The following is a 26705-nucleotide window of genomic DNA, read 5'->3' on the forward strand; positions in this document are numbered from 1 at the left end:
AATCAAATAACATTATAACTGAAAGCATCATATAAACATATACAACGTTACGTACACATTTCGGGCGTTTAATTAAAAAAAGATTACGCAAACATTTTCCGGAGTTCCTTAACGTATTCTAAACGCTTACTGAACGTTACTACGAGTTGGCTGTTACGCTTCTCGCTTCGTTCAAACGCAAAAGTGTTTTCATTAAAGCAGAGTTAATGTTCGGTTTCCAACCTTTTTATTTTTTTATCCTCGGCGACATACTAAAATGTCTCGAAATCTGTTCAAGTGCATACTAACTAATGTTAAATAGACACCTACAAATATTTTTGTTTGTTATATTTACGTCTCGGGTAAATTAATATACATAATTTAAATAAGCATAAATAAACGCTTGACACTCGAGAAACCAAGAAATTGGTAATCCTGTTTCGAAAGTCCGGAAACATACACAGCAATAGACACAGATGTCCAGATTAAAGCATTCATCTGTATGACGTATAAAAGACTCTCGAGTGCGGTAATTTATCTAGTTACTGTGACAACTGGGCCAACATGTCGTCATATTCAATCATATCTATGTTAAGTCTAATATGAGCTTAATTATTCAAAACACTCGTGTAGAAAGTCATGTCAATTATAATAATAACTTATGGTATAAAGCAAAAAATAATAAATATTGAAATAAATGCCTTGACCCTAGATCTGAACAAAACTATGTCAATTCGATAAAATTAACCACATTATTATAGATATTAACTGATAAGTATAAATCAAAATTTTCATCGAAAACAGTTACCATTGTTGTGTATAGCAATGTCTTTTTCACAGGTGGGGCCACAGCCATCTGGAACAGCCCAACTGTTACCTCAACCTTACAGAAAATCAAAGCTAAATAGCGCTGTTCTCAAGCCGGAGCTGCTGGGAAGGGTCGGGGGCAGGGTCGGCAATACGTTTTCGATGCTTTTGGTGTTGCATGCGTCTATAGGCTACGGTAAACGCTTACCATAGGCTTGTTTGCCGACCTAGTTATATAAAAGAAAAAAAAAAAAAAAACTAACGCAATTACAATAAACACATATATTTTATGGCACCATGCCACTTTTTAATTTAATTTTATTTTATTTTATGACGTTTTGTCATATCACAATAATGGGTACCCATTCTGTGAGAATATTAAACGTCGTTATTGCGATAACAAAGATTAAACGGTCGTATAAGAATCGGACTTAATAGAGTTCTGTTGGCAGTCTTGAGTACAATATCTAATTAAGTATATAATATTTACTAAACAGCAAAATACAAACTTACACAACAATAAAAACAACAATGTAAAAAACGATCTTATCCTTAAGATAGTGATTTTACGTCTTTACGAATATAATCATTGAATAACAGGTTCCAGATACATGACTGGTACTAAAAGCATTTATTAAAAGAAACAAATATATATACATAATTGGTGCCGCAGACTTTGCCTCCTGATGTAAATTAAGTAACCAAATTAAATACGATCGGTACAAAGAACTCATTAAATACTTTATTTTATTAACGTTCTTTTTGTACAGACATCGAGGCAATTATTTAAGGAAAATTCATAAGTAACTTTTTAAAATTATCATAAGCCATTTCGTATAATTTCTTACGTCAATGCGTTACGAGTTTTGATTTTTTCATTCTTATATTGAACACGGTCTATTAGGTATATTGTGATCTATTTAAGTTGCTTATTAATTTCCTGAGATAAAATTAATATAAACGATAATTTGAGACACATTTACATATTTATATTGATTGAAGTGACGCGTCAATATATGAGTCATTATTAACTGATATAAAAATACGTTTTAAATTCACACACAATCGCCTGTACTACTGTAAGATTACATTAGATAATTAATAAAGGCGTGTTAAAGTAAAAACAAAAAGGTCAAGTAAATGTTTATCCTCGAGTCCATACAAATAAAACACGTGTCCTTTGAAAGGGTCAAGTAAATCTTTAAACGGGAGGCGACAATGTTGTAAAATTAGCATAAGTGAATAAAAACACACGGGTGGCACGGGGAGTCGGTAGCTGCAGGTTGTTACACCCAAACGGACTGACGCTGACGTAGTACTTGCCCACCTATTCAAGCCGCTGCCTCCCTCCGCCACTTAACAACAAAGAGATCGCTCTACCCTCTTTGTTACAAGGAACAACTCTTCCCGGCTACCACTTTTCAGTGTTGCCTCTCTTTAAAATAGATGGCAATTTAACTTTGACTCATTCCCACGTGACATTTTCTTTTTATTTACTTTTTTATTTCTTTACGGTTTCGTTTCGCTATAACGTGTTTTGAGTACCGTAATGTATTTAATTTTAATGTTCTTAATATTACACAAATATAATAGTTAACATATAATTACCACGGTAAACATATTCCTGCTCCGGCAAGGCTATATTACAAATTGCTCATACTACGTAATCCCACTGCGCGCTGTGTTTACAGTTTATTTTCTTGTGAAATTTGCCAAATAATATTAACGGAAATATTGATACGATATTTCTAAATTAATTAAGCAACGTACACATATGATATTTTTTTAATATCTATATTACATCGAAGTAGGTAAATATAGTTAAAAAAATTTAAATCCAGGTTACATATCTCAAAACAAAATTATCATTTAAATACTTAAAAACAACAATATAATAAATGTACATATTTATCATTTAATCTGGCGTTATAAAATTATTAACACATTATCTGATAGCGATATTTGCATCACTGAGTACTTAAGTACATTTATTCACATTCATATAAAATAAACAAGAAACAAAAAACATCAAAATCAATCCAACTTAACAAAAAATCATTTATACCGTCACAATAAGGTACGGTATCGTCAAAATAAGGTAAGTAACAAAACAAGCTATCGAAGTCGCCTGTCGTATCCCGTACTAATCCTATTGGGTTCACACTGTGTAATTGGATGAGAGGGATGAATGCGGAGATTGCATCGTAACGCCTGCCCGTACGCTAAGAGGATAATAATGTACGAACTAAAGCAAACGAGTCCTATTCGAAAGGCATCGATCGGCACTGTTACGTAATGCATTGTACACCTTAACAACAATGAATACCTTTCCAATGTAATAATAATCGCTTTGGCTTTTATGATATTGTTTGAAACGTTAAAGGGATTTAAAACTTACCTTTTGTGTATTTGTGTATTGGGATAATAGTTACGTTGGACTTGTATCATAAAAACTGATCAGTAGTTCATTACCTATGGGTTGTTTCATTTAATTATGGATATTGAAGCTACCTTCATATAATCTAAACTAGGTTCTACCGTTGAGATTTTTTTTTTTTTTTATATAACCAGGTCAACAAACAAGCGTACGGTTCACTTGATGGTAAGCGATTACCGTAGCTTATAGACGCCTGCAACACCAGAGGCATCGCAAGCGCGTTGCCGACCATATCCCCAATCTCCCGCAGGAGCTCTGGTCACCTTACTCATCAACAGGAACACAATACTGCTCAAAACAGTTTTATTTAGCTGTGGTCTTCTGTAGGTTCGAGGTACTACCCTAGTCGGGCTGCTCCATATTTTGAGCAGGAAATTTCCTGCTGTGCCCTACCTCAGTTAACGCTTGGTATAGGTAACAGCCGACTGTTATAGCTAAATATTTTTTTCGTTGATAAATATACATAGAAAGAATACATAGATTAATGAAAACAAATATAACACTCGGACATAGGCGGGAATCGAACCCAAAACCAGCGAATCAGAAAGCAGGGCCACTACAAACTGCGCCACCGGGCTAGTCAAAGCTTAATACTTTCTTCGTATTTAAAACGCAGTACGTTATCAACAAATCGTTTTACCACTTTTCTAATAAATTATCCTAAAGTGACACAGTTTCTGTAATTAAAATTTAATGAATGTTAAAAAAAAAAACGAGTGTGCTTTAGACCAAACGACTGAAGTAAAACTTACGAAACGTAACTCTCTCTTTTTCTATTTTTACCAACTTATATCACCCTCTCAACTTCCTTTCGTCTCGTCTGATCACACTTTTCGTAACTCTCTCGTCACGCATTCACCAGCTTACTCTCCAAGTCAAGCGTGCGAAAAAAACATTTTACTTCAAAAAAACAATTAATATATTACTACATAATAATTCTTCAATATAAAAGGCATACGAAACAACTAGGGACATAAGACCAAGGACAAGGGTTTGACTTATATTGATAGCACTAATCGATTGGATATAAAATAATTGTTGTATTTCTTATGCATTGAAATGATCGAACGTTTCAATACTGAGCGAAGATATCTTAGTAGGATATGAAAAGAAGGGTAGGTGGGGATCTCAGTCCAACACGCCATTCCTTGACGCGTTGGCGGATAAATTTCTCACTATAAATAACAATCGCTATCAGATATCTACGATAATAAACAGGACCGATTAATTTAATTGCTCTCTGAGGCACGACAGTTATATACACCGAGATCAGAATAACTATAATTGAATAACTTGTAGAAGTTCAACTGTCTGCCCCTAGAGGGAACCGAATCCGTGACCCCTGACTTTAAGGCGCCTAATCCAACTACTTAACCAGAACGGTTGTCGAATATCATTACATACAATAATAAAACAAAGTCGCTTCCCGCTGTCTGTATGCTTAGATCTTTAAAACTACGCAACGGATTTCGATGCGATTTTATTTAGAAAATAGAGTGATACCAGAGCAAGGTTTTTATATGTATAATACATGCATAAAATATCGTAGAGGAACACTGATAGTTTTTGCAACCGTGCGAAGCCGGGGCGGGTCGCTACTATTCAATAGAAAGAGGATTCACGGTGTTTGTATTATACGTATAATCGTATATTGCATTTTACTTTGTTACGACACCAGGCAGCCACATTGATGACTACCGTACTGTTCCGGTCCTATAAAGTAAAATAAAATACAGACTGCAATTTAAAAAAAAAGTATTTCTTAAAAAGTAATTCCGTTCACGTTAAAAAAGATTTTCTTTTCAACTGTTCGTTTAGATTTTAAATACACTGTTAAAGATGAAATCAATTATAAAAAGATATAAAAACTAGCTGTGCCCCGATTTCACTCGTGTTAATTTGTGGAAAAACGTGCTAAAATCTTGTGTTTTAATTACGATTATGCCTTCCTCGATTAATGAGCTATCGAAAACAAAACGTATTTTCCAATTCGAATCAGTAATTCCTGAGATTAGCGCATCCAAACAAACAATCAAACTTTTTTGCTTTTTAATATTATTATAGAAATTTTACAATCAATAAATACTATTTTTTGGTCCCGGTTCTTATCATTAGCTCCTGATAGCAATCGTTAAGTACTCATAGTAGGGAATATATATAGTAGGGAATATACAGTAGGGAATATCTGAACTGTGTGGTTACGGCAGTAGAGAATATAGCCTGCACGTCTCTTATCGTGGGTGTATTAAGAGACGACTAAGGGATAACACAGTTCCACTACCACCTTGGAACTTATAAAGCCGACCAATGGCGGGATAACCATCGAACTGCTGGCTTTGACATTCACAGGCCGAAGACTGGCAGCAGCGTCTTCGGTGCGATAAAGCCAGCCCTGCGGTCACGAACACTCCTACCCAGCGTGGTGACTATGGGCAAAACACATGAATTCGCGCCGTTTTTGGCGCGAACTTGAGGAGGACTATGTCCAGCAGTGGAGTGCGATAGGCTGAAGTGAAGTAGGGAATATATGCGCAAACCCGCAGTGGTACAGCGTGATCGATTAAGCTCCGATCCTTCTCCTACATGGAGAAAGAGGCCTATGCCTAGCAGTAGGATGTTACAAGCTGACACGTTACTCGTGAAATAACATAGATTTATATATCACATATATACGTAGTTATCATATAAACGTAGTTATATATACTAGTGGTCGCCCAGAGGTCGAAATTCGACCACAATTACCCGAGTAGAAATTTTTTCGTCTTCCTTAGAAGGACCGGACCAGGCATGCCTGATCAGGACTAGATAAGGCATGTAACGCAGATGATTGGTCTGGACCTGATCAGGATGAGATGAGATTTCCTGATCTGGACCTGATCAGGAAATCTCATCTCATCCTGATCAGCGGGTTCGGTTCGGTCCTTTTAAAAAACACGAATGTATATTTTTGAAAAAATTGTTTAACAAAAAAAAGCGAATTGATATAAATATGTATTAACATAATTATTATAATATTTATTTCCGTTTATTTTTTCCAATGTATTATTTATTTATGTTTTTACTTTATATATTAATTATTTTTATTTATTTTTATGTTATTAATTAATTATTATTATTAATTAAATTTTATTTATTAACTTCTAATGATTAACTACTAACTACTATTTCCTATTACTTACGACTGCTTCACTGTGTAGAAATGGACTACTGGATGCTAGATTGTCCTGATAACTGTATATATACTAAGTGCGCTTAAAAACATTAATAGCGCGATTCAGGCTCAGTTCGCGTCATTTCTTTCAGGCCATCCTGATCTGGACCGGACCAGGTCCTGATCCAGTATGCCTTACCATACTTGGTAAGATTTTACATCAGGCTAGCCTTGTCTGGACCGGACCTAGTCCTGATCCAGTATACCTTACCATACTTGATTATATTTTACATCAGGCTATCCTTGTCTGGACCGGACCTGGTCCTGATCCACTATGCCTTACCATACTTGATTATATTTTATATCAGGCTATCCTTGTCTGGACCGGACCTGGTCCTGAAAGAGCTTGCCGGATCAGGCATGCCTTATTCTATCCTGATCCGGTCCAGATACATGATCTGGTTGAGCCTGACCTTTTTTCTACTCGGGTAAAAATTTAAAATAAAGAACCTTTTTAAAAAAAATAATAATTTGACTTTGACAATCAACAAAAGAGTTATATAGAATATGCGTGTGTGTGTCGAATGCATGGTAATCTGTGTAATTTTTTTTTTTTTTTTATTGATTTAATATATTTTTACGCACAATTAAAAAAAAAAAATTAGCATATTCTGCACTCCTTCTCTATATAAACTATAAGTGTACGAAATTTCGTACTCGTCCGTCCCTGCAATTTTTTAAAAAAGGGGTACAAAGATTTTTCTTCACGTAATTATATAATATATAGATTTATGTTACTCTGTTAATAATTTAATAAAGTATGTTATAAGGAAAAAAAGACAGTAATTATATACAAACAAAACAATTAAGCTTTAGTCAAATTGATTTCAAAGTGTTCATAAAATGGCTTCTCCATCAAAGAAACCTAAGAACAAAGGATGCTTACTTTTATTTTTTACTCTTTACGCTTCTGTTTGTTTTTCCGTTTTTCTTAAAGTTTAAGTTAGGTAACATTTTATAAAGTATCAATTATTATAATACAAACGAATAACTGTTTTAAATATTCTGTTAAATCTATAGTCTAAAAAGAAAATAATAACGAGTTTAAGTAACTCATCGCTGTCACTTAGCCGCGACCATTGATCAATTAAATCTTATTAAATAAGAACGCGTGTTTGAATTTACCTTCAACTGGTTAATTTGAACATGGCAATCTAAATTACTACGATTTAATTGGTTAAGAGGTTAGTCTAAGCTATGTGATAGATAACAATGGCACATTATTGTCCTAACGCAAATGTATTATAGACACTTTTCGGAACTGTTTATATTTTGTTGACATCATCAAACTCGTTGCTAGGCAACGATACGAACGTAGTATATTAGTGTTTACAAGTACTAGTTTTTTTAATATACAACGGATCGATACATACGGATATACACATATACGAAGATTGGCAAACAAGCGTATGGGCTACATGAAGGTAAGCTGTTTCGTAGCCTATAGGCCTGCAACACCGGAAGCAACGGAAACGCGTTGCTGCTTACCCCTCGACATATTATCTAGCTGTGATCTATTGTAAGGTCGAGGTACTTCCCCAGTCAGGCTGCTGGAGTGGAGACTGAATGGAGTCGCCCTACCTCAATGGTTTTATTAGGTGATATAATAGTACTTTACCTTTTATCTGGTCGATCGCTTGGGGAGGCGGCGTGACCGGCGACTGGACACGTGACTGCAGCGACGCAAGGAGTTTCCGCTTGTGGTTGCACAACTTGGTCAGCTCGGCGCCCGCCGCCACTTGATACGGCTTGCTCACCACCTGAGGACGATTGATTGACACTTTTTATAGGTCATTAATGTTACAGACGCGTTTTACGATCTCTAACTGTAATTTATTGAAATAACAACGTAAAACATTATTGTGTAATCAATACGATTAGGTATACATTTTATTGTCTGTTATACTCGTAGTTCTTTTACTAGCTGACTAGCGCCATACGCGTAGATACAATTATCACCTAGGAGTATAAAAAACGATCCTACGATCTATTCTCAGACCTAACAAATAGGTACAATAGGTACCTATATCTACAAAAAAAAAAATTGGTCGAACCGTTTTGAAGAAGTAACGCGAACTTTTAATAAGATATTCATAAGTTATATTTATATATATATATATTTTTGTTGTTGAGGAAACCTAACATTTTAAAAGTACCGTTGCACAAAATAATCCAAATAATGATTTAAATAAATAAATAGTTTATTTAATCGAAGAAATAATAGGTATACATTTACAGCGTAGTATTACGAAGTTATATTACGAAAGCAAAATACAATCATTATCCAATTTTTCAAATTACTTTACAGACTATTATTTACGTCTCATTTTCGAGATTAATTGCGTACGAATTACCTTTAAAGCAATAAAACATGATGTAATCTACGTTGAAATTACCGTTAATAACTAAAATTTCTTAATAATTGGTCTCGACACAGCCATATTTAGTTTATGCTAATTTAGTATTATAGGACTCGGAGACTTCGAGAATATTTAACAGGCACGATTTTATATAAACATAAATATTGATTTATTATTAAAAAGCTTTATCAAAACTCCATAATTTCTTTGTACAAGTATCAAAAATCATTGGCTGTATAACATAATTACTACCAACCTAAATTAAAGATATAAATAATAATTGTTAAAATCAATATGTATCTCGATATGAAGTTGTCATTACTAACAATATAAAGTTTATTGCGTGTTTGTTCGTTTCAATACGTCACTCATAGGATCTAGCAGTTCAATTAAAAAAATATTCACATTGTATTTAAAGGATTTATCGGCTTTATATAAGTAAATTGTTGTAAGACGTCGTTTTCTTAGAAAGATAATATAATCTCATAAGTTCGGATTAGTACTCACAAAAGAACCTGCTTGCTTGAAGTAGATCTTAAAATGTAATTAACAATTAATTAATTATTTTTAAATAAATTGACACGGTAGTAATTCCTTACAAACTTATCGTCCAATTAAGCTTTTGAAAGATCGTTTTAATCGATCTTATTTTTAATTGTTTATTTATACTTTATTGTACACCATAATTATATATAACATAACACACGTCAAAAAACATAACTTACTTATAGCCATTTAGGCATTTCCAGACTAGTCTTTACCATCTTTATATTAAGACCTCGTGAACAAAATTTTATGATTTTACCCGTTGTTTTAAACTATACGTTATAAGATGATTAAAATATTTATCAACAAATGCTACTCGACATTATTTTTAGATAAGATGAATTAGTAAAATCCACTCAATAAAAGCGACACGCAGATGCGCTGTTGGAAGTGTGATTGCATTCGACATTCATTACGGATGAGCGCCCCCTCTGCATGGCTGCACACACAAATTGCCACGGCATTTACTGACACAGCTAAACAACAGCGAGTAGGTGTATTATACGGTATCAAATATTTTGTACTGAATTCCGGTGCGCGTAAATTCAGAATTACACGATAAAAGTTTTTTAATCAACGTTCGTTTATTTACCATACATTTTATGTATGTTTATTATGACTCAATTTATAAAGGATTTTTACAAAGAATACTATACAGAGTATACACAATTACGCCCCTGTATGTGTTACGTATACGGAAGAAGCGAAAGCGTAAAACATTATTCAATATATTGTTGAATTCGTACTAATAAAAATGAAAACGAGTAAAAATCTTAATTACTACAGTAAGTTTGAAAACCGTTATGCCACTATTTTACTTTAACAATAGTAATAAAACATATCAATATCATACACGTTACTTTAAATACGGTTTGGTAATTCGTGGAGTTTCGATGACAAAGTAACTTTTTGAACGATCAGATTCTAATTTAATGACACGCTTCAGTGCGGAACATAAACTTTAACCATCGATTATTTTGAATTCCATGGTTTAACGATGTCGGATAAAAAAATAAATCGAGCAAATTTTACGTAGAGATAAATCAACAGTTTAATGTTATGTGGTCTGCTTGTAAAGCAACTAGAAGTGGGTGTAACCGTTTTATGTTGCAACTTAAATCTTCGTTATATCTATGAAAGAATCTGTTCTTTTCTACATTTAGTATAATTTATCACAACTGGGTTTTACTAAACAGCATCTTCCTGTTTAAATATTTCATTAGATATTAATAGCTTTAACGTATATTTTTCATTTATTGATTTACAAGTCAAGTCCAACACTTTCAACCATTTATAAATTTTCCAAACTAATATAAATTAATACTCCTAACTTTTCCGCCTGATCGAGACCGATAAACAAACATGTACTTTGTCCTCGAAAACATCCGGATGTGATGGTGTTAGTCGTATAACGACAACTTTTACTGCTAATGCACTTATTACTGTCATCGGTACTTAGTTTCGTCAAGTATTAGGTACTTTGTGATATTTGTAAACACTAGTGGTTAACCACTGGTCGATATTCGAGCATAATTAATTTAAATTATAAATTTAAACATTATAAAGATTCTGTTGTCAAAGAACAAAGATTATACATCTATAATAATAAACAAAAGATATACGTGTGTACAACGTCAAATGCATGGTAGTGTGTGTAATGTTATTTTTTTTATAATTGATTTAATGTATGCATAATTAAAAAATATATTAGCATTCTGTTTTCTGTATATAAACTATAAGTGCACGAAATTTCATACTCCTCCGTCCGCGCAATTTTCGTAAAGGGGTACAAAGTTTTTGTTTCACCTATTAATATATATAGAGAAGATATGGGAGTGAAAGGACAATAAACATTGTTCACGACATTAATTCATTCTCTTGTTTAGACATCTTAATTTCCATTTTCCTCTTTAAATATATGTATATGACTACGACTGGCCATTTCATTCATCCACTTGGCGATGACGAGTATGTAAAATGAGTACCTATTTTCATCGATCAAGGTTCTAGTTTAACTTCTTTGTTATAAAAAAACAACCATTCGCTTTTCAAACATTTAATTGAAGTCTGATTAAAACACGATGTGACTTTTCAAACAATAAGTGAATGAGCGCGTTGGCGCAACGGTAACAGCACTCGTTTGTGGCTGTTGCGCTGGCGGTTGCGGTTTCGATCCCCGCACATGATAAACTTATGGTCTGCATGTTTGTGCAATCCTTGTGGGTCTCCCCACCGTGCCTCGGAGAGCACGTTAAGCCATCAGTTCCGGTGGTTATCATGTACACCTGATAGCGATCGTTACTCATAGTAATAAATAAATCTGTCAACCTGCATTGGAGCAGCGTGGTGGATTAAGCTCTGATTCTTCTCCTACACGGGGAAAGAGGCCTATTCCCAGCAGTGGGATATTAAAGGCTGAAGCGAGCGAAGCGAAGTAAAAGAGACATTCTAGGTACCTAATATTCAATTGATATATAGTACAGAAACAAGTTCGTATTCGTCTGCTATTTTTGTGCATATTCGGTTATATAACGGTACTATATGTGTATATAAGTCTATATTATATACATAAAATAGTTATATTTGGTATTTATTTGTTATTTGGTCGCCTTGTACCGCATATTTATATTTCAATGTATTGTGCAAGTGTCAAATAAACGAATAGGTACATTACCCAAATCACGTTTGTGGTGACAGCTGTTTTCGTGTTATTTTGCACTTTGCGATTGCGAGGCTCAGTTTAAAGCTATTGTGGTTACACGCCGCATGTTTACGCTTCCACTCCTTTAAAATTACTTACCCGTCCCGATACTCGTGTTGAAAGGACGTTTTGTTTGTAATGGTAAACGACTATTACAATACTGGCCTAAACAACCAGCATCTTTACTTCCCTTTTAAAACAAAATATTAACCTTCAATGTATTTAACAAATTAACAACGTCTAACTGTTTTATAAACGTGCCTTCCCAATTACACTTCGAACAAGACTTGTCCTAAATTTAACGGTTCGTAATCAACACGATTATAAGCACCGGACCTTAGTCAAACAATCCATTATGTCTTTAATTGCAACTTACAATTATCATTTAACGTTTTAACTAGCTACTAAACGTTTCCAGATATTACATTCCCGTTTCGATACTCGCCGGCTTGATTGACTTTTATGGTTACAACCACGATTCTGAGCCGTAGAGTGATATTTTATGGCCTATAACCGTCCTCAATAAACAAGCTAACTACCATAAAAACTTTTTTAATGCAAACGGTAGTTCTTAATATAGGGACGTTTTAAAAAAATCTTCTGCTAATTGCTCACCTTTCATTCACTACCCTTTTTTTTAGGCAATAGGCGTCATGATGCATTATAAAAGATCGACACTTGTTTTGAATACAGTTTATTGTAGTATACGAATCAGGGAATCGATACAAAACATATACAAATTAAAGTTGTCGGGAAAAATATAAAAATACTACAAGTAAAAAACAAGTTTCGTTTCAAATTGAAATAGATCGTTTCTTTAATTTGTTTGCGATACTAATATGTTCTAGAAACGTTGTTAACATACTTTGTTAGTTATTCGGCAGCTCAACATGCTTAGCGTGCTGTTACTAAAAGCACACACACACTTCACACTGTTATCACTATGTACGCTATAATAATTAACGTATTATCATAAATCAATCAATCATTCGATTTGGTTTATTGTTTGTTTGCATAATCATATATTACGCAAATACTAATACTTATTTGCAAATTAATATTTGCGATAAGACGAATGTATGATTAGGAATTATCAATAGCATAATTACATACATATGTCTGTGATGTGTTGGCACCCTTAGGTATTTTACTTTAAAATTTAATTATGACAAAGTTTAGAGCTGTGTGGTTACGGCACTAAAGAATTTAGCCACCCCCTCTCTTCCCGTGGGTGTCGTAAGAGGCGACTAAGGGATAACAAGGTTCCACAACCACCTTGGAACTTAAGAAGCCGACCGATGGCGGGATAACCATCCAACTGCTGGCTTTGAAATACACAGGCCGAAGACGGGCAGCAGCGTCTTCGGTGCGACAAAGCCAGTACTGCGGTCACCAACCCGCCTGCCCAGCGTGGTGACTATGGGCAAAACACATGAGTTCACGTTATTTTTGGCGTAAACTTGTGAAGGCCTCTGTCCAGCAGTGGACTGTATAGGCTGTAATGAAAGTTTAGAGCTAATGTAAAAGAACATTGATTCCGAGAATTTACATAAAAATGCTATATACACTTGTGTTCATGTTATGCGTTATGTTAATACGTGTTTATACTATTATTATACTATTATAGAATAAAAAAAGGTAAACACGGTGTAATGAAATGCCTTCATAAAAAAATAAAAACAATACTCCTTTAGGGGTTAAAGACTTCCGAGAAAAAGTAGCATATAACGATAAAAATATGAGGTACTTATAAGGGTTCAAGCATCTACGAAACCTTATGAAACGGGGTTCGTTGACCGCATCGCGATAATCAAAGACGAGGAAAATATTTTTTCTTGTTTGCAAAAGTTCAAAAAGTACAAGAATTAAAAAACACAACACTGCAGTGAGATTCAGACGCATTATGAAAAATTGATTCATTAAAAAAACACTCTTATTACGATAAATTTAAAGTCAACAACTACGTAGCTGAATTTAAACACTACTTATCGTTTATTCTTTAAAAATCAACTGACAGGAAGCTGATGCTGAGGTTTATTGGACTTCACTTTCTTGTAAGCATTTAATGAGCTACAATTTTATTTTCACATTTTTTAAATGTAAAGAATGATCGTTGGAATTTAACGGACTCGAGCAATTATATCTTATAAGGAAATTTAACACGTCTATTTAAAAGTCAGCGGGATGACAACTTACGAACATATATTTATGGTTTCTATCCACGAACGTTTAATACCTTCAAGGTATTTGTACCAAAGATGGTGAAAAATGTTGCTGAATATATACTTAAACATTTGTTTTATTTTCTCATCTTGTATAACTTTCAAGGACGTATAAGTATCATCATTTAAGGCTACGTAAATTATTAGTGTTTTAATGAGAATACTTCTTCACCTGCACACTTTGTTTGCGCATCATAATCATATTAATAAGATAAACACAACAAGTAGTAGACGTACACAAGTAGGTATAGTCCAGTAAGACTGAATAGGATTTCCACTCGGACTTTTACCACTGGGTGTAAATTAATAATTAATAGTAAAAAATATTATATTTTAAGCTAATCATGTTCTGTAATAAACATCTATAAAGTTAACGTTAAAATTGTTTATCATTTGGCTTATAATTCAAAAAAAAACTTGTATATACCTTCAAATTAATTATGGAAACGTACCTTCCTATTTCATAAAGAAACATTCGTCCTTGTAATACTTAGAAAACAATGACAAGCCTCACAAAAACCTCCTTTGAATTAAATAATTAAATTAATGTTACTTTTAAAACGTTAAATTTCATTAAATAGTCATAGGTATATTACTTACAGCCCTTTTGACACTGATTTGCGTCGTTTTAATCTTCTTGTCTGAGTTCAAAGTTAACTGTAATCATGTCACAATACCTTCAAGCATAAATTATTCTTTTATCCAATTTTATAATAAAAGAAGCAGTATTGTAATTAGACATTTAATAAAGAAAAAGTTATATTTATAAAAAAACCGGATTTATGCTTTTTTACTATTTATTTTTGCATAGAATAAACTCGGTTTTTAATGACATTATTACAAAATGACTACCGAATCGTTACTATCCTTTTACACGAATTACAAAAAATAAGCAATCGTAACAAAGTAGTATTTAATCATAATCACTAGTTAGATCGAAAACCGACCATAGACCAAATTAAATGATCGATATACCGTTCTACTATAGCCATTATATCCATCGCAACAAGAGTCAATTTTGTAAAGTACTCACGATCAACGTTATATATAATTTTGGTCATTATATAGAAACAATCAGACTGATGGATGTCGCAGGACAGTGACAGGCACTCCCCGTTCTGAGCATGACAATTTAACTACCACTAATTAATAGGTACAGTTCGCCCTTGAATAATTCATTGTTCTGCATATTATACTGTTTGGTCTATAAATTGATTCACCTGTCAAATTAACGTCACAAATCCTTGTTGATTATATGCATCGAACATCGTAATTGGTATATTGGGTCATTAATATTCATGTGTTCACGTACGATATTTCGATTACAAATAGCACTTAACATTAACTTAAATATTTCTTTTCATTACCGGCACTTTAGTCCTTTATAACTCGTCAAATACATTGTAAGAGCTTTATTTCCAACGGACAAAAGAAGAGAAAAAAAAAATAAACTACCGTTTAAATACTTATTCAGCGTCTCAGCTTTAATTACTGCGGCTTTAACAACCATTATATTATATGCTTCGAATAATGGAAAAAAAAAATAATACAAATAACAAACCAGTTCAGAATTTTTAGATTGAATTTTCGATTTCAATCATATCGACTTAACGTGATGATGAATGTCGTGCAATTTGTCCGACTCGTCGTCAAGCGCTGTTCACTAATTAATGGTGACATTTATTGGTGCCAAACTTGTCCGTGCCGTATGTGTGTGTCTGTGTGCCCCCACATTCGCATCAGGATGCGAGGCATACCGGCCAAAAGTTCGTTACACGTGTCAAAGTAGACTTACACAGTAACAGTTCTAGAAATATGCTTTCTGCCACCATCAGACAAAAACACGTTCAAAAAAATAAAACATCAATTTCTTATGAAAATATATAATTAGTGTGTTTACCTAATTATATGCATAAAACATGTCAAAATATTTCATTACGTTAATAATAAAAGTAACAGTGTCCGTTTGTTCTACGTAGCACGGAACGGAGACCCTTCTTTTGGCTCCGCTTACACAGTCAATGTGTCCATTTAATTATACACTCGTGTGTAAATGTTTAAGTACGAGGGGCGCTAATACGCGGTTTATATATGTTACCACAAAACTGCATGAGTAATTATCTTGTTGTCGAAAGATAAGTGGCCGCAAAGAGCTCCGACTTTCCCCTCCGGTAATCTTTATTCAGGTCGAGTCTCGGCAAACACATTCGCCCACTAAATGTTCTTCTAAAAAAAAGTAAAGAGCAATCGTTTCTAAGAATAATTTACAAAACGTTACCACGGTGATCGTAACCATAATAAGTAGTCTAAGGATTAATCGTGCGTGATATGAAGCAGGGAATTAATGACGTTTTTTGTAACGATTACTATCTATCGGTTATCAATTAAGTGATAAAGTAGACCAAACATTAATATAACATTATTACCACGTCAAAAGCACAGGCACACGTTAACAGCAACAATTGTTGCATTTTAATGGAAATGAAGTCGTTTAAAGTATATTAAGACAAATTAATTATACACTAAGTAACTTGAACAAAGATATTAATAATTTAATTTCCATGTCTATGCTAGGATGAGACATCATGAGTAGAGAAGTTAAAACATTGTTCTTCAAGGCATGATTCTATTGAATTTACTAGCTGAAGGAGCTGTTCACTTGCGATATGGTTCATTGTTGTCTATGGGTCCATTCTATTCGGCCATCGGTAGATCTCACAATGGTCAATAAACAAAGGTGTAGTGTAAGCCGCCTCGGCCCCTATCGCGCCATCGGATTGCCGAAGTATGTCGCACCAACTGTCTCTGGGCACATTTTATTGTGGCATGTGTGGCGTGTTAACTTGTATAACAAACGCCTGGTGAATTGTATGAGCCCACCTTTAGTGATTGTATCCTCAGAGTATTTTAGACACTCAAAATTAACTAACTAACGATGTTATTTATGATGACGATAAATGTTTTCTGAATTAATAAAACTTCTAAGATTACAATGAGCTCAGTTCACTCTATTTTTATTTTTATAAAACATGATGTAGTCCATTTAATAGAATCGTTTATAACAACCGATGGCTGCAGATCCAAGTACGGGCTAGCGACGCGGAGATTCCAACATCTTTATTTGTTAAATTCATTATGGCCATCAGTGAAAATAATAAAACATATAAGTATGTCAAACAATAATAATAGTTCTAATCTATTTCTTTTATAGAAGCGTAATTTATTACCTAGTAATGTTAAATTTAATGGTAATTTTAAGTATATAACAATACACTACTACACCTATTCTTTATAAATAAAACTGATAACGACAAAAAGTAAATACCATTTATGTACATTTGAAGAAACTAAACCAAAGTGAAATTTTATAAATGCTAATTCGAAGACCTACTTACTTGTGTTATAATACAGACAAAAACAAAAGATGAAAGTTGAATCTTTGTAAGCGGACGAGCAACACTGGATTGAATGACTAATATACGTTCTTCCGTGTTCGACTGTTCCCTTGCTCTGTGCGAAATCGAGAAAGTATGATTAACAGAAGATATTGTATTTCAAGAATTCGTTCTTGCGACATTATTAGTAAACCTAAATAAAATGTTTTTTGAAATATATTTAACACTAGCTGTGCCCACGACTTCGTCCGAGTGGAATTTAACAAAAAAGTTATTTAACAGTTCACAGTTATAAAATAAATAAATTTCTAAAATAAAAGTAGCCTAAGTTACTTCTTATTAGATCAGCTAAATGCCAGTTCCGTCAAAATCGGTCCAGCCGTTTATTAGAAGAGAGATTAGCCGGAACAAAAAGAGACAGACAGACAAAAATTGTAAAAATGTTATTTTGGCATAATTATATATGTGCATTTAGTAACAAGCGGTTAATTTAATATTACAAACAGACACTCTAATTTTATTTATTTTTTTTAGATAGTCAATGCCAAAAGAAAAAAAATGTAATGTTTGTCTGTCTAGTTAAAGTCAAGTTCAATTTGAAAAAAAAAATGTAGCTTAAAACGTATTATCATATTAATTAATGTTTAAAAAAATACAAGCTAATGTTACTATCGAAATAAATAATCGTATGAATATACACAATACAATCCGGAGCGATAACGATCTTTTAATTTACGTAATAATCAAAGCGTAAAATAAAACTACAAAATACTTTTCTGAAGTTATAATTTAATCAAATAATGACGAAAACTAATTTCATTGTGTGATATAGATTACATAAGATGGCTAGATAATTTATAATGTAAATTAGAAAGATGAAACACAATTTATTGAAATGTACACAATCTTCCACGTTATTATTTCAAACTAGGCGCGGTATCTGATCGTGGAGTCAGGGACGGACCATCGTGTACAGACATAGATGGTCCTTATTGTCATAGTCATACGGTCGATTATAAGACAAACGTATATCCGACTCTATGGACCAAAGTATTCTCTGCTCGGTCGGCACTTTCACCTTACATGAGAAAGTTGGGATCGACAGTTAAGAAACCAATTTAACGTCTTAAATACTTGTTCTAAGATAGTTATATACCGATTTCTTTCACCGATCCACTTATCGTTTTTTATTAGGCATACGAAAAACTTATGACGATTCGAGTAATTTTATGTGTATTAAGAAAATCAAACTGAAAACTAAGGGTTTTTGAAAGTTTTCTTAACGTTATATATGCAAGTTTTGTTTACAAAATTATTTTGTACCAAATATCCCTTGCTGTTGCTTTGATACTTGTATTGCTTATATTAGTCGTAGCGTAATATAACACAACATTGTAATAGCGAAAGAATCAATTAAGTAAATTAAGTATTTTTAGACTTCATCAATTATAGGTACTCGATCGCAAACCTTATTTTTATACGATACTATTAATATAAATAAACTTTTGAGTCCACTACATAAATTTAGCATCCAATACTCATTAGTCTTGATAACACCTTTACTCAATCTATAATCCACTTTTCTAATACACACGGTTATAATTTACATAGTACAAGCATTATCGGTATTATTTAAAATTATCATTGGTTATTTTATATTGTGTATGATTGATTACCTTTTTTCCATCAATGTATTATTTTAATTAACTTTTTTTAACTAACGTAGTTGTAACTTATGTACGATAAACTTCTGTAGATGTAAAATTTTAATTTCTGACTTTTAATTTTTCCACGACTGCATTTTACTTGACAAAAGGTTTTATTTATGTACAATATATAAATTTAAACTCGGAAACGGGTAGTAAAAAAAACATTAACTGCGAGGAACAATCGAAAACGATTGACCTCCATCGATCCTAAAATGTCACTTGAAAACATGTTGCCACGCGGAAAAGCGAGACCTTTAATCTGCAACAAAGAAAGGCAACGCTGCGGACCTTTTGTTGATACCAATCATTGAAATTACAACTGTAGACACGAGAACCGTAGACACGTCACGACTTTGTATATTCGCAAAAAAAAATATATATAAAGTAACTGACACTCTTTACGACGTGTTTGTTCGGTTTATCGAAGTATTGCATAAGGTGTAGAATCGTCCGTCGTAAACAATAAGGTAATGGGTCCATAAACGTCCAAGCGTTTGAACGTGTTGCCGAGATGATATCGCCGACAGTTGGATCAACGGCTGCCTCACGACCGTTCACCACGAAATCGATGGAATAGGCTCGTGAATACCGTGCGATTTCAAAAATTGTTTTTCGTTTATACAGAATGGATACAAGCGAAAGGCATTAAGTTAGACCAAATATACTGCATACGATTCTAAGCTACATGTTAAAAAAAATTAGGAAAATAGAAGCAGTAGCTTTGGTACAAGATTGATTTATAGTTTGGCGATATATATTTTTTTCTATAGATTTTTTAAGCACAATTTAAAAAATCTATCGTGTGCCCAAACTATTGCTATTACTGAGATTTCTGTCTGAGATTTGTTGAGAGATCTCAACTGATTTTTCTGTTTTTTTTTTTTCTTGCACATTAATTGCTTAGAAAATATGTATATGTAATTTTTGTAGTTCAATTGAATGCGTCCCGCTTGTATTCAACCTGTCTGTATATGGTCTATTGACGAAACATATACGGCTTGAACGACTTTAGAATATCACCTCACGTCTCGCCGACGAAACATATATGATAATATGGATCTCGAGATCAGTTTTTTATCGGTTCCAATCTGGTACGAGGCTCTTAACTTAGGCAACGATGCCTGCGTTCTAGTTATTTTGTGATGACAAGTTCGAAATCAAATCAAAAACGAAAACTAATCAGCATTTTGTTATGAATCAACATGCGATATCTCTATAGGTACAAACCGACTATTTTTTTAATTTTATCTCACCGAGTTTAAACTGCAGTTTGCGGATGCCGGGCCGTGAACGAACCGTGTCCGGCTCAACCATAAACGAATCTGATAAACATCAAAATTAAATTAAAACCACAAGGCAAATTTAGTTACACAAATTATTTTAAATCTAAATTGCTAACACAAATAAGCTTGATCATCAAGGTGATAACACTGAATATTTTAATGTTCTAAATGCCATCGTGTTATTGATAAACATATAAAATATTTTAATGTGATAAATGTCAAATTAGTCATTTATATCAACATTAACAAAATATTCACATCGAAATTACCTAATATAAATCTTATGTAGATTATAGTACATGATATTCACACAGTAAATCCGGTTTATTGTGCCATTCAATGTTACAAGTGGTAAGAATTTTGTAACTCATTTTTACTAAGCAGCCCGCGTGGTTTCGCTTGCGTTTGCTTTTATTGCTCTTCACCTTTAGAAGAAATAACTACGGATCTTGCTTTAGCCTAAAAAATTAGCTCAATAAACAGCATTACAACAGCCAATTATTTTTATTATCCCCGATCTTAAACAAGCGCGTTACTTTGTAACGAACAAACAAAAACATAATCAAGTGCGTTAGTAGAGATTTATAAACAGGAAAGTTTAAAGTTTAAGAAGTTTTTTATAAATGTAGGTTTATTAGTAACATACGTATTAATTTAACATTATAAATGCACACATTATAATGAACTTTGTTATCTGACGAACCATAATTATTCTAATAATTGTGTTTACTCACAAACGAAAAAAAACCGACTTTAATTTCATCGACAAGTAATACAACGTAGATTGATGAAAAAATAGTCAAGTAACTACGCGTTATCAAAGATAACTCAAAAAGTAGTTATCAGATCTTGATAAAATTTATATGTGACCACATGAAAAACATCAGCTTTCGATTAAATTAAAAATTATCAAAACCGGTACACCCAGTAAAAAGTTATTGCAGATTTTCGAGAGTTTCCCTCGATTTCTCTGAGATCCTATCATCAGATCCTGGTTTCCTTATCACGGTACCAAACTAGGGATATCCTCTTTCCAAGAAAAAAAGAATTATCAAAATCGGTACATCCAGTAGAAAGTTATGCGGTATAATACAACGAAGGTCGACGAAAAAAGCGTCAAGTAAAAACGCATTATTAGATATAACTCGAAAAGTAGTTGTTAGATCTCAAATAAATTTAAATGGGACCAATTGACACACACCACCTTTCGATTAAAAAAAAAATTGTCGAAATCGGTCCACCCGGTCAAAAGTTCTGATGTAACATACATAAAAAAAATACAGTTGAATTGAGAACCTCCTCCTTTTTTGGAAGTCGGTTAAAAACTAGTTTTATTTATATTTTTAGTACGAAACAAAATTACTAAGGTACAGACAAGTTTTTTTTTTAATTTTTAATTTTAAATAAAATTGAATAATTATTTATTTATTTAAAAATATTTAAGAATTTTTTAGATTTTTTAAGGAAATATAAGTAAATTGAAGAGAATTAATTTATATTTAGTGCCCTAAAAATAAATATGCACTACAATAATTAAAACTATTTAGCTTGTAGATATTCTAATATTAATATTCGATAAAAATATGTCAGATATATTACAATTATAGGTTTCCTATATTATATACCTATCGGGGTCGGTCATAGACAGTTATATTAAGTCATTATACAAAACTTCATAACACATGACCACATACAATAAATATGCATTACTGTTGAAATAATCGTTTTGTTTGCATTCACAATTAAAAGCACATAAAACATGATTCGTAATCATCGACAAATAAAAATTTATTTACAAAAATATTAATCTGTTTTCTATGAAATATATTATGAATATATAGTAATTAAAGCAGTAGTCTTTTTCAAATTACTCGTATTATTTGAGCTTGATAATCAAATTATCACGCTTTTATTTCATACTAATATAATACTGATAACAGACTAAGGTTATAAAGAATTTTTATTACTTAACTATAAATGTTGTTGTATTTTGAATAAAAATAAATAAAAGTGATGATATAATCCGGATCGATTCAGGTTTTAATTTAAATCAAAACGGCACAAGCGCCGAGTCTCGTTTCATTCGCATATATGTACAGAACTCAATCCATCAACGACAAGATGGAAAGAGATACCAGTGAATCGATTCGATGTTGCTGAATGTGAAATCGAGATCTAGATGAGTGCATCTCAAGACGAATGCTCTAAACAAAGAGGAATCGATGAGGGCGGCCGTCGGGGGGCGTCGAGTGCACCGACCTCCCCCTCCAGACCGCGGTGCAATTTGTACATTTCAAGTGCACACAAAGGCAAGGCGAGGTCGCAGAGCTTTGACAGAATTAACTTGTCCGAAGCGACTAGGTAAGCGTCACCTTTATTGAATCACACGAACGAACGAGAGGGAAGTTTAGTTGCATGCAAATTTCAACTGCATGCGGCATAACTGTTGGCTTGACGGAATCTTGCCGACTGTCTACGAAATCACTGGGACGTAAACTACACTTTGGATAAACACGTGGGTGCAAATTTTAATGATAAGCTATTATTTCGACGAGGATAAACGTTTAGATGCACATATATTTCGCTTTAACTATTTTAACGACGCCAACGTAGACTTCTTATCAAATCACGAAAATACTAAAATTAGATAAAGTTAGCAATAAAAAAAACTGTAAAAACATTTCAGCGCTCATATCAAAACATCTGAAGAGTAATTAAATAATGAAAACAATAGCTACGTTCATTGCGGAACGTATTTAAATACGCTAGCACCGACTAATAACTACTCGAACAACTTCAGATCTCATACCAAGTCAAACAACATTAAAAATTGAAGGGCTCTAAGCCTGTTCTACACGAGATTATCAAAGCAAATAAAACGTACGTAGTATTGCAAAGAGAGACCACTGTAAACACAAAGTGGGCCAAGCTATAACGACTCACTTGTTAGGCAATGGGTGTGCTCTGAATAACTACACGAGTGATGACGACGCGACGATACCCTATCGTTGAAATACGCTACGCCGTGAATCAAAATAAAATATCAAAGAGTTCTTAATTACGTTTCATTTAATTCATTTGATATAATATTTTATTAATTCTGACTGTAAAAAATGTCATTTTAATATTAACGTATGCATTTGGTTCATGGACGTTCGTTTCACGATATCACGATTAACGTTTTAAACATTGGCATTTTATCTTGTCGATAAAATATTAATTAATTTATATATTGGTCTTCGAGTGTAACCATTAGCTTACTATCTAAGGGCCTGTTCACCAGTTATTGATAACACTATGTCACGGATGACAGTATCCGACATTAAAAAGTATTTGATTCATTTTTCTTTTTTACCATCGAATTCTACGATATTTATGAGATATTTCTATTCGTATATACTAATCTTAAAGTTGGATTTTATTAATTAAGGAAAAACAGATGCTACTAGTGTATTTTATTACCCGCTGTCAGAGTCTATTTGTATCGTCATCCGTCAAATAGCGTTATCGATAACTGGTGAAACAGGCCCTAATACATATTAGCAACGCGTACTATAGAACCAATAGCGAGCGATACTATACAATAATAATTTTAAAGAATTATATTTTTGTATTTTTCTTTTTATGATAGTTGAAAAATCAAAAAGAACCGAGTTGATCTTGTTGAACTATAACTATATAAATGAACTAGCTGACCTGGCGAACTTTGTAACGCCTTATTATTATTTTTTCTTAGATATAATAATTACAGGTATCAAAATAAAATGTAGCCTATCTTTCAAGTTGGATCAATCGGTTAAGTAGTTTAGGAGTCCATTGCGAATAAATAACGTGACGCGTAATTTATATATTATATTAAGATAACTTAGTCATAACATCAAACGCCAAGTCATTTTATCATTTGTATAATCATATAAATATCGAGTAAAAACAGTGGTTTTAAAATTTAATATCTAAAGATAGTTAAATGGAGCTGGATTGTTTTCACGATTGACTCGTAATCTATAGGACTTACGCCGAGTTGCACGAAAAGAAATTAAAATTTAAGTAGCGATTAAACTAATTTAATCGCAAGAATTGTATGAAATTCTTGTGATTAAATAAGTTTAATCTCTACTTAAATTTTAATTTTGTTTCGTGCAACTCGATGTAAGTATCGATTTTTATTTTATTTACGTTGTGAAGCACATCACTTAATCGCGTCAGAACAACCATAACAATATACATATATATGTATGTATACATCAATATTTTACATTCGTAAGTTCGTTGGTAAGAAAATTAATGACTGTTATAATTATGTGGTGGGACTTTGTATTAAAACAAAATAAAAAGGCTATAGACTACGTAATCTAAAATAAATAAATAAATTAAATATTAATCTGTTCTGTATACAAATCATTTAGTTCAAAATTTAAAATTAGAATACAATATAATAACAATCTTGAAGACAAGTCTTCGAGTTGCCGAGACGTGGACACTGACGAGGGGACTAGTTCACAAGATTAAAGTCGCTCAACGTGCAATGGAACGGGCTATGCTTGGGGTCTCTCTCAAAGATAGGATTTGAAGTGAGACTATCCGCGAGAACGAAATTAATCGATATACCACACAGAATTAGCAAGTTGAAGTGGCAGTGGGCTGGTCACCTATGTCGCAGGACCGATGCCACTGGAGCAGACGCGCCTTGAAGTGGAGAGCTCGTGTTGGCAAACGTAGTATGGGACGCTCTCCGGCCCGCTCGACTGACGATCCACGTAAGATTGTGGTGTAGGCTGGATGAGGATTGCGGAAAACCGAGATGTTTGACGCGAACTTGGAAAGGCCTATGGCCAGCAGTGGACTGCGATAGGCTGAAGTGATGATGATGATGATAACAACTCGGTTACATACCGCGACTAACTTTTTAGATATTTTGAAGATACCATGTGTGTGAAAACCACAAAAGTCAAAGTCTGAAGTCGTTAGTGAATTAATTTGTCGTAAATGCGTTGTAAGGAAAACTCCGAAGACGGTTTCAATTCGTTTAAAATTAAGATCCTATTGACAAACTAAAAACATTCAGCGATAAATACTTTTACATATTGCCAATTAAAGTTATAAACACATATCAAATGCCTGGAACGTTATTCTTTTATTATTAAAATGACGAAATCTATTAACGGAGCACTACAAGTTATAACAGCAGGCGTATCAAGGTGAATGCTAAGTAATATTTCGTGTTGTACTAAGGTCGTATGTAACGAAATGAAATAGTTTGAGTATGTATAACAAAATATTTTTTTTTTAATTTCGAAATAGTTGTAAATTAGAAATGTCTACCTACAATTTAATGGTTTCAATAATACATAAACAGCCCTTCGAGAAAAGATGGTACAAAGAACGAAACTGAATGAAGTTTCATTAATAATCTTCGGGAACCCTAAATAATGATCTTAATCATTCACCTACCGAGTTTCAACTCGAAAAACAAAACAATACCGAGCGTCTGAGCCAAACGAACCAAAACATGTTTACTTTCACATCGCGCCGCATTGTTAACATTACTCATATCCACGATATTACTTGATGGAACCTGTTTGAATACGATCACAATAAATACCAATAGCTCAAAAAACATTTATGGACATTAATTACGATCTTTTGTCCGATGGTCGAATGATGTCGCCTAAAAAGTATCGACACTTTTTTCCTTGCACAATGTTTTCGATTCGAGGAATGGACAATTTAGTTACCATTTTGGTAGTCACTACTTAACGTATAATTGTTTCATACCAATCTGTTTACTGACTAAATAACGGTATATACAGTAGTGTAAAAATGTTTTTAAAAAATACGTTTACATAATAATGATATTCCACAAGCTGCAGCGTTGTGGATTAAGTTTCTCCTATATGGCCAAATATAGGTCCAGGAGTGGGACGTTACAGGCTAAATCGATTAAGTAATCAATCAATATAAAGACATTTGCAAATAAAATCTTTATACAAAATGATAATAGATTTGTCTCGTTATTTGAATATAAATGCTATTTGTAAATGTATACTTTTAATTA

General features: G+C 33.1%; 1 protein-coding gene across 1 annotated transcript in view; it reads right to left on the reverse strand.

Annotated features, from left to right (window-relative positions):
• Nucleotides 1-26705, reverse strand: part of LOC123655396 — a 68640-nt gene that overhangs the window by 14893 nt on the left and 27042 nt on the right. The window contains exon 3 of the mRNA XM_045591210.1: nt 8053-8194. Coding sequence (XP_045447166.1) covers nt 8053-8194 — 142 coding nt within the window. The remainder of the gene's footprint in view (nt 1-8052; nt 8195-26705) is intronic.

The sequence above is a fragment of the Melitaea cinxia genome, chromosome 7, assembly GCF_905220565.1.
Source record: "Melitaea cinxia chromosome 7, ilMelCinx1.1, whole genome shotgun sequence".
Classification (NCBI taxonomy): domain Eukaryota; kingdom Metazoa; phylum Arthropoda; class Insecta; order Lepidoptera; family Nymphalidae; genus Melitaea; species Melitaea cinxia.